Below are 13530 nucleotides of genomic sequence, written 5' to 3'. Positions count from 1 at the left end.
GCCATCATTAGACTCTACATTCCAAATTGTTTTATTGAGTTCAAATTCCACCATCTGCCTTTACAGGGTTTGAAGCTGGGTTGCCCTGGACATTATCTGGGTCTCTGGATTAAGTCCAGCAATAATACCACCAGGCCATCACTTCCCTGCATCAGGAATTAGAAAGTTGCTATCTAATGGACCTTAATCTTTCAGAAACATTACTATATTTAAATTACTAAATTTATGGTTTTTAAATGTCTGAAAATTGCAACTTTAAGGAATCAGTATTAAAGCCAAAGTTGGATTCATGCTGAAATTTTTTGTTCAGAAAAAACAATAGAATGGTTGAAATACTGCACAGTATGTGTGTGGTTCTGTGTATTCCTGGCTGAAATAATTTGCAAACTAAAATAAATGACCAAATACAAAAGGATAATAAGGTATTTTCAAGATCTATTTCAGCAAAAAAAAACTTCAAGACAGTATTAAATTGAGATAGTGTACATTCTCAAATATTCACATTCATAAATAAAATAACTTTTAAGTTATTAAAAAATGCAATGAGTACACTATAAATGCAACTATCAGAAATAAATGTTAAAATTAAGTTCACATAATGCAGTTTTAAATGACCACGACAGAAATAGACACCAGAGATTTCTTTAGCCGTAAGAACAGAAGATGGGAACAGGAGCCAGCGAGTGGTGAAGATCGTCTGATGGCAGTGAGACCAAGAGGAGGGTGAAGGGGACAGACGGCGGAAGCAGAAACATGGTGAAGGGTCTTGAGGGCAGGCAGGTCACACAGGACATCTGTAGGGAAACACTGTAAACTGAAACTCACAATATTAAATGATTATACCGCCATTAGTTTGTTGCTGAAGTGAAACAAGATGAAGTGAATCCATTTTAAACAGGGACTTACTGCATCAGTATTTACCATGACAGGCTTGGCATTAAGATACATGAAACAGCATGCTGTTGCCATACTCATGTGATAGATATCCACAGAATTCCCCATAACAAAGTTTGAGCTTGTCCATTGGAATATAAATAATTTTTTTAACAGTGCAATAACCTCTCTGATGCTGTGTGTGGAATTGCATTCCTTCAGAGTTTAATGGAGACCAAGTAAAATTTTTAAAAACCAAATTATTTATGCCACATTTTTCTTTTTCTTTCTTAATCAATCTATTTTTATTTCGCTTTCTGTATATTACTTGATATTGAACTAAATATTCTAATTTACACTTCTTGGCTCAGTCTCTGCAGGACTGAGTTAGGATGTTTCAGTCAGATTTGTGGAGTGCTAATTGACTTCTGAAGGAATGAGGATCCACACTTGTAAAACTGAATTATTGGGGACAGAAAGGTCATTTAGCACTAATTATCACACATTAAAAAAAAACTCACTTACTCCTTAATGCACCAGTTCTAACTTATTTGAATGTGGTTCGTGAGAAATTAATTGATAGTGCCTCAACATTTTGGCCATTGCAACCATTTCAATGCCAAGAGTATTGATGGGGGCTGTTTTAGCACACCCTTGTGGACATACCAAGTATTTTTGACTGCAATTTCTGGGTTTCCGTGTTGAAAGCTGCTGTCTGATTTATTTCATTATGATCTAGAACAGTCAGCTACACTTTTACTCCTGCTGCAAAATTCTGGTATCATCACAAACTGCAAGTTTCCCAATGGAACGCAGGTGTTTGTTGTATAAGCCCACATCACTTTGCCAAGTCCATATGATACATAAAGTTCTAATGTGTGAAGCTGACTTTATTCCACGTCAGATCCTTTGTGTCCTTGAGACTTAACAAAGTGCTACATAATTAGTTCAGATAGAGTGGCGATTTGTGCTGAGGAACGAGAATGAACACCAATGAGTTAGTTCCTGGATATATTGGTTGAGAGAGGAATGTTGCCCAGGTTACTGAAAGAATTCCACTGCTCCTCTTCTGATGTCACCGAAGGATCTTTTACACTAACCTGAGACCCTTGGTTTACTCTTTCATCTGAATGCTTGCACTGACAAAAATAATCTCAATTGAGCACTAGTATATATTCTCAAATTCTGGATGGAGTCTTGAACCTTTAAAAGTGAAATGTCAAAGCCGACGTTTACAGCATAACTAGGGAATAACAGCATCTAAGTATGTCACAGCATGTTGTCTATTATCTTTCAGAATTGGGCTGGAATGAGGTGCCCCTATAAACTACTTCGAATGATCTTGGCCCTTGTCTGCAGTAAGTATCTTCCTTTCAATAACTTTGCACCCTGTAGTAATTATTTATCGCCCTCCCCCAACATCACACATTATAATTTCAATACTAACTGGACATGAAAACTCTTGAAAACATTCGACCTGTTCTGTGCAGATTAATTACAGGAATATTCTTAATATGTTTGCTTAATACTATCAAGCTGGGAGGCTGTGAATGTTAAATGAGCATTGTGGAGTGTAGGCCCTGTTCTGGATCTAGCATATGGTAGGTCTAGGGTTGGAAGAGCCAAGTATTTCTATTGAGTGCATTAGATACTGCTCCTCCTCGATGCCACATAAATAAATACGCATGTACCTTTTAGGTTCCTCTTTGGCTTGAACAACAGCTAAAATTGTGCAGTATGCATATGGTGCATGCTTTGCACAGTTAAGTCCTAAAATAGACACACTAGGTCCTTCATACATTGTCACATCCCAACGTACATATTACAAAGAGACAACAGGATCTCTGCGGTAGATCCTTGGGAATGAAGGCTGGCCATAAAACTAACCGAATGGAGCAGCGAGTCATAGAGTACTGTGCTCAGTTGACTATGACAAACCACCCTGTTGTCTTTGGATGAGATACCTCAAAATCTCCATGGCTTTTCCCTTTCCAGCAGGCTTGACAAAGTCAACCTTTTGTTAACATATATTCTGATGAAGGTATAGGATTGCAAAGTGGAAACAACATCCCATTCACTCCCACTGTACAGAGCCTCAACTTATCAGATGTTACCCCCAACAAACCAAAGAGTTTCCTGTCCATTTCAGTTAACATTCCAAGGTGAAAAAACTCTTTATATTCAGAGGGTTTGAATAATGTAATTCATGTTTCATCTGGAAATTTATAAAATAGAAGGACAATGTTGCAGTTTAGACCAAAAGGTATAGGAGCAGAAGTAGGTCATTCAGTCCATTGAGTCAACTCCAGTGTTTAGTGAGATCATGGCTGAAGTGATTATCCTCAACCCCATTTTTCTGCCTTTTCTCCCATCCCTTGATTCCCCTCTGAATAAAAATCTATGTTAGCCTTAAAAATACTTAACGACTCAACCTCAACAGCCCTCTGGAGTAAAGAACGCCACCCTCTGTGAGAAAAAATCCTCCTCATCTCTGTTTTAAGTGGGCAATACCTTATTCTCAAATTATGTCCTCTTGTACCAGACTGTCCCACAAGGGGAAACAACCTCTCTGTATCTACCCTGTCAAACATCTAATAGCATTGTATGTTTCAATAAGGTCACCTCTTGTTCTTCTACATTACAATGAGTACAGGCCCAATAAGGTGGCACGGTGGTTAGCACCGCAGCCTCACAGAACCAGGGACCCGGGTTCGATTCCAACCTCGAGCAACTGTCTGTGTGGAGTTTGCACATTCTCCTCGTGTCTGCGTGAGTTTCCTCCGGGTGCTCCGGTTTCCTTCCACTGTCCAACGATGTGCAGGTTAGGTGGATTGGCCATGGGAAATTGCCTGTAGTGTTCAGGGGTGTGTGGGTTATAGGGGGATGGGTCTGGGTGGATGCTTCAAGGGGCGGTGTGGACTTGTTGGGCCAAAGGGCCTGTTTCCACACTGCAGGGAATATAATCTAATCAAACTCTCCTCATATGAAAGTCCTTCCAGAACTTCATCAACCGAGTTTAGAAATATAGAAAGTAGGAGGAGGGCAGGCCACTCACTCAATGAGCCCATTTCACCACACAATACGGTTACAAGTGATCATCTAGCTCAGTCCCCTAATCCTGTTTCCTCCCCATATCCTTTGATCCTAGGAACTGTAACTATTTCTTTCTTGAACATTTTCAACGTTTTGGTCTCCACTGCTTTCTGTGGCTTAGAATTCTACAGGCCCACTCCTCTCTGGGTGAAGAAATTTCTCCTCATCTCAGTCCTAAGGTGCCTACCCCTTATGCTTAGAATGCGACCCCTCGGTCTGGACTGCCCAGTCACTGAATACATCCTTCCTCCTTTTACACTGTCTGGTCCTTGTAGAATGTGATAGATTTCTATGCGATCGTGCTGGCCCCCATTCTTCAAGACTGTAGACTGTCCAGCTGTTTTGCTCCATGGTTTTGAAGTTTTTAAATTTGCATTCTGTTTCATATTGGCAGTGAGCTCTGAGGTCGGCCGTGCAGTATGGCTTCGTTTCTCCCCTCCACTTCCTTCTTCTGGTCCCCAGCCTAGCTTCATGGCACATCTGGCTGGTGCAGTGGTGGGAATCAGTATGGGACTCATCATCTTGCGCAGCTATGAGGAGAATCTCCACCAGCAGTGTGCCTGGTGGGTCATGGTCTTCTCGTACGCCATCTTTGTTGTGTTCGCAATTTTCTGGAACATTTTTGCGTACGACCTCCTGGGTGTGCAGATCCCACCCCCGCCGTAGGTAACCACACCTCGGCTTTGGAATCTGTCCCAGCAGAGAGGTTTATTTGGCTGCGGAACCTCTTTGTTAATGAAGAAACATGAAGTGGACCTTCAGCGAGCAACTGTTAAAACTGACCTTTTGACTACCGATTTTTATCATCATTGTGATTGGCAGGATTTGTATCTCAATGACTAGACAATGAGTAATCACCACACCAGTGGTAGACATCACTTGCAAATTTTTGGGATTTTGAGAGTATAGGTGGAAGATTGAATTTTATTCTGGTGGAACCAGCTGTTGTGGAAGTCTAACACTATAAGTGGAGCTTCTGTTTAACCTGCTGTGTGGAGGGTATATTCAATCCCTGTAGGAATGCATCCTACTTCCCTACACCAAGAGAATTTAAGTGCAGGTTGGAACATGCCAAGGGTTAAGAACCAGGTATACTCAGGAATACAGCCAGAGTGTTAGCAGCTCAACCCATTTAGAGGTTACAAGCACCCAGCCCTGGTAAGCTACCTGCTACTTGTCTATCTTGGATCATCCTTACCTGATAAGACGGCGAAAACAGGAATAGGTTAGAAAGCCCAAATTTAAAACACACATAACATTCATTTTACTAGCTCTGCATTTTCTCAAGAACCTCACTGTATTTTGTGTACATTTCATCAAATGGGATGTGAAGATATATTGAAAAAAATTTGTGACAAGAATTATATTGTGAACAATGACCTTCATCGTACTTCCTTTGACCTATTAAGTCTGGTAAATCTAATGTGTTAAATTTCATACAGATGTTTTCAAGCTAAAATGTCTCAATAAATATTGACCTTGATCACTAAAGGCTGTTTGTATATGTTTGAACGAAGATCTTGATTAATCATTTTGGCATTAAAAAGTACCTGAGGAGACTGTGAATAAGGTTTGAAGATTAACATTGTTTGACATTTCACTTGATACCTACATCATTTGTGATCACAATCCCAGAACAGTGGAAGTAACTTTTTAAAAATGCCTCTTGGAACTTCATGCAGAATTGAATGGAGTGTAATTTTCTACACAACGCTGTGAGTAAGCACAGTACTTGTACTCAAGAATGGAGTCAAATCTAAATCAGCGAAATTACAGACGCATCAGTTCTGTGGCCATAACAAACAAAACAAGAGTCAATTATGAAGAGAAAATTTGAGGACTGCCTCACTGGTAATTAATTAGTAATAACCAACTTGGTTTCAACAAGATGAAAGTTCTGCCTAAACCTGCTTGATGTTTTTGAAAATTTGACATTCCAGCTGGAATATCACTTAGATTACCAAAAGAAAGCCTTTGTCACATTTCTTAAATGCATGAACTAAAATTTCAGTGTCAAGTGGTGGAAGGGTGATGTTGAACAGGGCAGGAGTTGTGATTAGGAGAGGCCAGGACATTGGTGGAACAGTAACTATTCTTAACACAGATTAATGACACAGATTCAGAACTCTTAAGCAACACTGATTTACAGATGATGCTAATGCAGGAGGAGGATAAGCAGCCAGGGACATTTTTGAAAAACAAAATTGATGGAACCTGCAAATGAAAACAGTGATGGTAAATTTAATATGAAGGATAGTCCTTTGAAAGAATATATGAATATGTGGTCTAGAATTTAGAGCTAAATTGGAAGGGGTCTAGATATGACTTATTCCTTAATCCAGTTAATCTTGTTTTCTAGCATTGCCAAGGCTAGTATGAATAGGCCACTTGTCATACCTCTATCTAATGAGATAATACATGGTCAATCTTTAACACATTTCAATGGTGCACATAGTATGGAGCATACAATGCACAAGACCACAGCATGTTGATGATTACATTGTTGACAACAAACAAGGCACAAGGCACGAGCTAGGAATGGAGATAACACAGTGTGGAGCTGGATGAACACAGCAGGCCAAGCAGCAGCTTAGGAGCACAAAAGCTGATGTTTCGGGCCTAGACCCTTCATCAGAAAAGGGGGAGGGGGGGAGGTTTCTGAAATAAACAGGGAGAGAGGGGAAGGCAGATTGTAGATGGATAAAGGAGAAGATAGGTGGAGAGAACAAGAGAGTTGCAGTGGGAGAGAATTCCCCTGAGGTTTGTCCGGAGGGAGGGGGTAACTTCTTCAGGTTAGGCATCCCTGGAAGAGGCTTCGCAGTGAGGTTAAAATTGTGATCAGAGATAATGGGAACTGCAGATGCTGGAGAACCCGAGATAACAAAGTGTGGAGCTGGATGAACACAGCAGGCCAAGCAGCGTCTTAGGAGCACAAAAGCTGACGTTTCGGGCCTAGACCATTCATCAGAGAGGGGGATGGGGAGAGGGCTCTGAAATAAATAGGGAGAGAGGGGAAGGCGAATGACGGAACACACTCCCCACTTACCTGGATGAATTCAGTTCCAACAACACTCATGAAGCTTGACAGCATATGGGAAAAAGCAACCTACTTGATTATTTCATCCAACCACCTTAGACATTCACAACCTCCACCACTGATGAACAGAGGCAGCAGTGTGTGCCATCCATAGGATGCTCTACAACAACTTACCTTAAACAGCACCTTCCAAACCCACCTCCGCTACAACCTAGAAGGACAAGGGCAGTAGGTACCTGAGAACAACACCATCTGCAGATTCCCTGACAACTCACACCCCATTGTGACTTTGAAAGATATCTCATTCTTTCATTTGTCAGGGAGTCAAAATATAGAAAGTCCAAATGGCCCTGCAGCACTATGATGTACTTACAGCACGTTGGCTAAAGCAGTTCAAAAAGGCAGCTCACCACCACCTTCTCCAGGGCAGTTCGAGATGAGCGATAAATATTGGCCCAGCTAGCAATGCTCATATCCTGTGAATGAATTATAAACAAGCCAGTTAACAGACAAAAACCGAAAGAACTGCTGATGCTGTAAATCAAAAACAGAAGTTGCTAGAAAAGCTCAGCAGGTCTGGCAACATTTGTGAAGAAGAAAATCAGAATTAACATTTCGGGTCTGGTGACCTTTTCTCAGTTAACAGTTTGCTGGCTGCCTCAACAATGTGGCTTTTTATTAAAGGTCCAACAGCCGCTCGAATTTAGTTTCTTTGCTTATTCAGATCACTGAAGGCTAAAAATATCAGGGCAAATGAAACACATGTCTCTTTTGAAGAAGAGACCAGATAACAACAGAATTACACCATCCTCAGGTGTATCCTAAGAACCCATTTCAATCACTTGCATAAAGATTCACATTCTCCCACTTTGCGCAAACGTAACACCATGTAGAGCCTTGATGCTCTGATGGGCCTCGCTGGGATATGCAGAGCTGAATTTTCTGACTAGTGTCAGTAAGCTGATGCCAATGCTTTCTGGAGGCTCAGCGCTGGCCTACATTAATGGGAGAGCAGCCAATTAATGGGAAAATGTGACGTTGAGGGACTGTAGGTAGCGCACAGATGTGGGAGGGGCCAAAGGGAGTTGCTCGTTGGCATTCCCACTGGGTAAGGCATTGGTTAGAGAGCAAGAGGGCACAATCTGTAAGCACCTAAACAAAGGTCTAAACAGTATCATTTGAATTATCTCCAAACATCTGTGGATCTACTGCGACAGACATGCTCACTATTGTTCAATGTTGAAAGTTCACAGTCATATCTAAAGATACTGGGTAAACTATTTGGGACTGATATGAGGAGAAATCCCTTCACCCAGAGTGTGATGAGCCTGTAGGACTCACTACCACAGAAAACAGTCAAGGCCAAAAGATTGTATGATGTCTGGAAAGAGTTGAGCATAGCCCTGGGTGCTAAAGGTATCAAAGGATATGGGACTAAAGCAGGAACAGGTTCATGAGTTGGATGGTCAGTCACAATCATAAAGATTGGTAGAGCGGGCTTGAGAGGTCTAATGGCCTACTCCTGCTCCTACTGTTCTACGTTTCTATCACATACTAAAATTCAGACTGCCACTCTGAGGCTATCTCCAATTCATTGCTAGGTTCCTGGTGCAGCAGGAAGCCCATGGCACCAGGAAAATATCTCTATTTTAACAGAATAGGGACTAGTTGTTCAGTTAAGTATCTTAAATGGTGACCCGCTGCCTAAAGGTGCTTAGCCATTTCAGCCCGGAGTCAGCCCACAGGAAAGGTACACACAGATGGATACAAGTCAGAGAGTTGGCCTAATGTGCTTTATTCCAAATGCCTGTGCTCCACCAAAACTGATCACAGAGCATTACAGGAGACATCTCAGGAATTGGTTCTTGTGACTAAGGTCATAGTTTATCAGGCAGTGGCACCTGCTCTCTTAAGTGCATTAGAGACATGGACAATCTATATCAAGTGCTGGAGAACTACCGTTAGTTACCGCAAGATCCTCCAAATACAGCAAGCACTCCCAACAGTGGCATTCTCTCCCAGGATAACTTGCTCCTACTCCCCTCAGCTTTTAAACACTCAAAGCAAGCTCTGTGTTGCAGGATATGCCTAAAGTCATATTTCTAAAAGAGAAACTCAGTGAACTCCCAGAAGGGTAACGCAACTGTTTTAGCATGTCCTTAAAATATGCCTGACGAGATTGCACTTCCCTACCAACTCATGGGCGTCCCTGATTATGAATGTCATGGAATGCCACTTTCAGGTGGCTGTCGGTGTGGAGTTTGCACATTCTCCCTGTATCTGCGTGGATATCCTCTGGGTGCTCCAGTTTCCTCCCATACTCCAAAGATGTGCAGGTTAGATGGATTGGCCATGGGAAATGCAGGGTTACGAGGGTACGGTGGGAGAATGGGTCTGGATGGGATGCTTTTTGGAGGGTTGGTAAGGACTCAATGGGCTGAATGTCCTGCTTCCACACTGTAGGGATTCTATGACTCCACGGGAAATTTACTAGTTTGAGAGTCCAGCATATTTTACCCATTTGAATTGCTTCTCTCTTCATGATGAGACCTGATTTTCTTTTGTTATTCTTTAGTGGACACAGGCAGCACTGGCGAGGACCACCTTTTATAGCCCATCCCTAATCACCCTTGAATTGAATGGCTTTCAGAGGGCAGGTCCATGTTGTGGAGCATCTGGAGTCAGAGGCCAGAGCGTGTACAGGCAGAAGATTTCCTTCTTTGAAGGATAATGGTGAATCAGATGAGATTTTACAATGATAATTCTCATGGCTGCCAAGTGTGGAGACAAGCTTTATGTTTCAGATTAGACTCAGAGATGCAAAGCACAGACCTTCAGCCCAACTCGTCCATGCCATGATATCCTAAATAAATCCAGCCCCATTTGCCAGCATTTGGCCCAAATCCCTCTAAATCCTTCCTATTCACGTACCCATCCAGACACCTTTTCAATGTTGTAATTGTACCTGCCTTCTCCACTTCCTCTGACAACTCTTTCCATACATGCACCACCCTCTGTTTGAAAAAGTTACCTCTTAGGTCCCTTTTAAGTTCTTCCTCTCTCACTTTAAACCTATGACCTCTAGTTTTGGACTCCCCAAACCCCAGGAAAAGACCTTGTCTATTTGCACTACCAGTACCTCTCATGATTTTATAAACTTCTCTAAGGTCACCCCTCAGCCTCTGACTCTCCAGGAAAAATAACTCCAGCCATTTCAGTCTCTCCAGCCTCTCCCTACAGATCAAACCCTCCAAACCTGGCAATATCTTTTCTGAACCCTTTCAGGTTTCACAACATCCTTCTTATTGCAGGGAAACTAGAACCACAATATTCCAAAAGTGGCCTCACTGATGTCCTGTTCAGCCACAACATAGCCTCCCAACTCCTACAACTGATAAACTATCCAATTATGGCAAGCATACCAACCACCTTCTTCAAAAGACCATAAGACATAGGAGCAGAAATTAGTTCATTCAGCCCATCGAGTCTGCTCCACCATTCAATCTTGGCTGCTAAGTTCCTCAACCCCATTCTCCCACTTTCCCCTTGTAACCCTTGATCCTCTTGATAATCAAGAACCTATCTATCTCAGTCTTAAATGTACTCAATGACCTGGCCCCCACAGCCCTCGGTGGCAGTGAATTCCATAGATTCACCACTCTCTGGCTGAAGAAGTTTCTCCTTATCTCTGTTCTAATAGGTCTTCCCTTTACTCTAAGGCTGTGCCCTCGGGTCCTAGTCTCTCCTACAAATGAAAACATCTTCCCAACATCCACCCTGTCCTGGCCATTCAATATTCTGTAAGTTTCAATTAGATTCCCCCTCATCCTTCTAAACTCCAATGAGTATAGTCCCAGAGTTCTCAAACATTCCTCAAAAGTTCACTATCCTACCTGCAACTTCACTTTCAAGGAACTATGAATCTGCACCCCAACATGTCTTTGTTCAGCAACATTAATTGAATTGAAATTCCAGCAGCTGCTGTGGTGGAATTTGAATTCATGGTCATAAAACATTACCTCGGGCCTCGAGCTCACAAGTCCAATGGCATTACCACTATATCACCATCTCCCTGTGAATGTTTACAAACAAAGAGATGTACAGCACAAAAACAGATCTTTTGGTCCATCTTGTCCATGCAGACCAGATATCCTAAAATTAATATAGTCCCTGTGCCAGCATTTGGCCCATATCCCTCTAAACCCCTCCCTATTCATGTACCCATCCAGATGCCTTTTAAATGTTGTAATTGTACCAGCCCCCACCACTTCCTCTGGCAGTTCATTCCATACATGCACCACCCTCTGTGTGAAACAGTCCTTAGGTCCCTTTTAAATACCTACCCCCCCCCCCCACCTTAAACCTATGCCCTCTTGGACTCCCCTGCCCTGGGGAAAAGACCTTGGCACTTCAGCCTATCCACACCCCTCATGATTTTATAAACCTCGATAAGGTCACCAGCTTCCAATGCTGCAGAAAATATAGCCCCAGTCTATTCTGCCTCTCCCTATAGCTCAAACATTCCAACCCTGGCAACATCCTTATAAATCTTTTCAAGTTTAGCAACATCTTTCCTATAGCAAGTCCTTATTTCAAATTCCCAGCATCTACAACATTTTGCTTTTGAATGTGAAGCATTTTCTGTATCACACTTCAAAACAAAGTATTCTGAAAGAGAATGAATACCAATTAGTTGGAATCTGCAGATAAACTGCAGAAAAACTCTCCAACCAACTGATTATCCCTTACTGACCCTTGAATTGAAATGTGTATAACTTCTAATTACTTTAGCAATCACACTGAAAAGAAGAAAAGCCAGCCTGACCTGTAATTAACCCAAACATTGATTTCAACAAGGCACTGTAATTAAACTTAATAGTATACAGGGGAACAGCAGGTCAGTACAGATTGCATTACATTCCTTCTGTGAACCAGCACACCTTCTAACTTACTGTGAAGAGCATTATTGAGAAAATCATTCATTTATAAGTATATTTCAGGGGCAATGTGAGGATGGGTGACTTGCGAGAAATGGTAAGACCTTTACTTTGGAATTAGGATTAAAAAATAAATCTAATATTCAAATATTTGAATTTTTAACACTTGTTTTAAAAGAAGTGTTGGATGCTTACACTTTAGGCAACGGGTCAATTTCTAGTCAACAATCTGAGTGCAAATTTCATTTAAACTTGCACTAATGCTCAGAAATGATGCCTCATTGAAGTATCCACTCAAACTTATTCGTACATCACTGAACTTAAAATCTCCTGAATCAGAACCATTGGGAAGCATTTTAGAAAGTTATTTTTAAATGCATTTCAAAATATTCCTTAATATATTTATGAGCAGTAAGAATAGAATGAATCCCCGGAGTGTGGAAACAGGCCATTCAGCCCAACAAATTCACACCAACCCTCTAAAAAGCATCCCACCCCAGGCCCATCCCCCTACCCTATCTCTATAACCTTGCATTTTCTGTGGCCAATTCACCTAGCCTATACATCCCAGAACACTACGGATAATTTAGCATGGCTAATCCACCAAACTCACACATCTTTGGACTGTGGGAGGAAACCGGTGCACCCGGAGGAAACCCACGCAGACACTGGGAGAATGTGCAAACTCCACATAGATAGTCCCCTGAGGGTGGAATCAAACCCAGGTCCAAAGCAGTGTGAGGCAGCAGAGCTAACTGCTGAGCCATTCTGACACCCTAAACTGTGCAGTTTTACTAATGAGCTGAAAGTGAATTTATCACAAAAATTAAATATTGAAATCTGTCTAGCTCAACATTTATGGCTAATCTGATGCCAAAATCTGAAACTAACTTTCCAAAATCTATACAGAACAATTCACTAAATTTACTGGTAGACAGTCACTTGTTAATAGTCAAAAGCATTGAAAAGATATTTCTGCTTCGGCTGCATTGGCCTACAGACTAAGATCTGAATTCTGATGACATTTTTTCTATTACTGTTAAAATGGTTACCAAAGCAGGAATGACCAGATAAGCAGAGATAATGGGAACTGCAGATGCTGGAGAATCCAAGATAATAAAGTGTGAAGCTGGATGAACACAGCAGGCCAAGCAGCATCTCAGGAGCACAAAAGCTGACGTTTCGGGCCTAGACCCTCTAGGCCCGAAACGTCAGCTTTTGTGCTCCTGAGATGCTGCTTGGCCTGCTGTGCTCATCCAGCTTCACACTTTATTATCTATGACCAGATAAGCAGTTTTTTGTAGTGTTGATTGAGAGAGACATACATTAACCACATTAATAGGGATAACTTGCTGGCTTTGAAATAGCGCTGTGGGCTTTAAGGTTTTTTACTGTTATTATGCCCAAAAGAAACCCATCATCTTCATTATTGGGAGCTCTCCAATGACCTATGAATGAGTGCAATTAATTATCTGGAAATATGGGACTGTCGGACATTACTTGCACCCAGTTTGCCTTAGTTTAGTCAATTTCAGTGAAGTACGCTGGAAGAAACAGCAGCAAAATCTCACAGAAACTCTCAGGCTACAA

General features: G+C 41.7%; 1 protein-coding gene across 3 annotated transcripts in view; it reads left to right on the top strand.

Annotated features, from left to right (window-relative positions):
• Positions 1-5426, top strand: part of rhbdl1 (rhomboid, veinlet-like 1 (Drosophila)) — a 239275-nt gene extending 233849 nt beyond the window's left edge. For all 3 annotated transcript variants that reach the window (XM_048551678.2, XM_048551681.2, XM_048551679.2), the window contains 2 exons: positions 2171-2231; positions 4361-5426. In XM_048551678.2, coding sequence (XP_048407635.1) covers positions 2171-2231; positions 4361-4632 — 333 coding nt within the window. In that variant the 3' untranslated portion in view covers positions 4633-5426. The remainder of the gene's footprint in view (positions 1-2170; positions 2232-4360) is intronic.
• The last annotated feature ends 8104 nt before the right edge of the window (positions 5427-13530 follow it).

This window comes from Stegostoma tigrinum, chromosome 23 (assembly GCF_030684315.1).
Source record: "Stegostoma tigrinum isolate sSteTig4 chromosome 23, sSteTig4.hap1, whole genome shotgun sequence".
Lineage (NCBI taxonomy): Eukaryota > Metazoa > Chordata > Chondrichthyes > Orectolobiformes > Stegostomatidae > Stegostoma > Stegostoma tigrinum.
The sequence above is the reverse complement of the archived record's forward strand: the minus strand, read 5'-3'. Positions and strand labels throughout refer to the sequence as shown.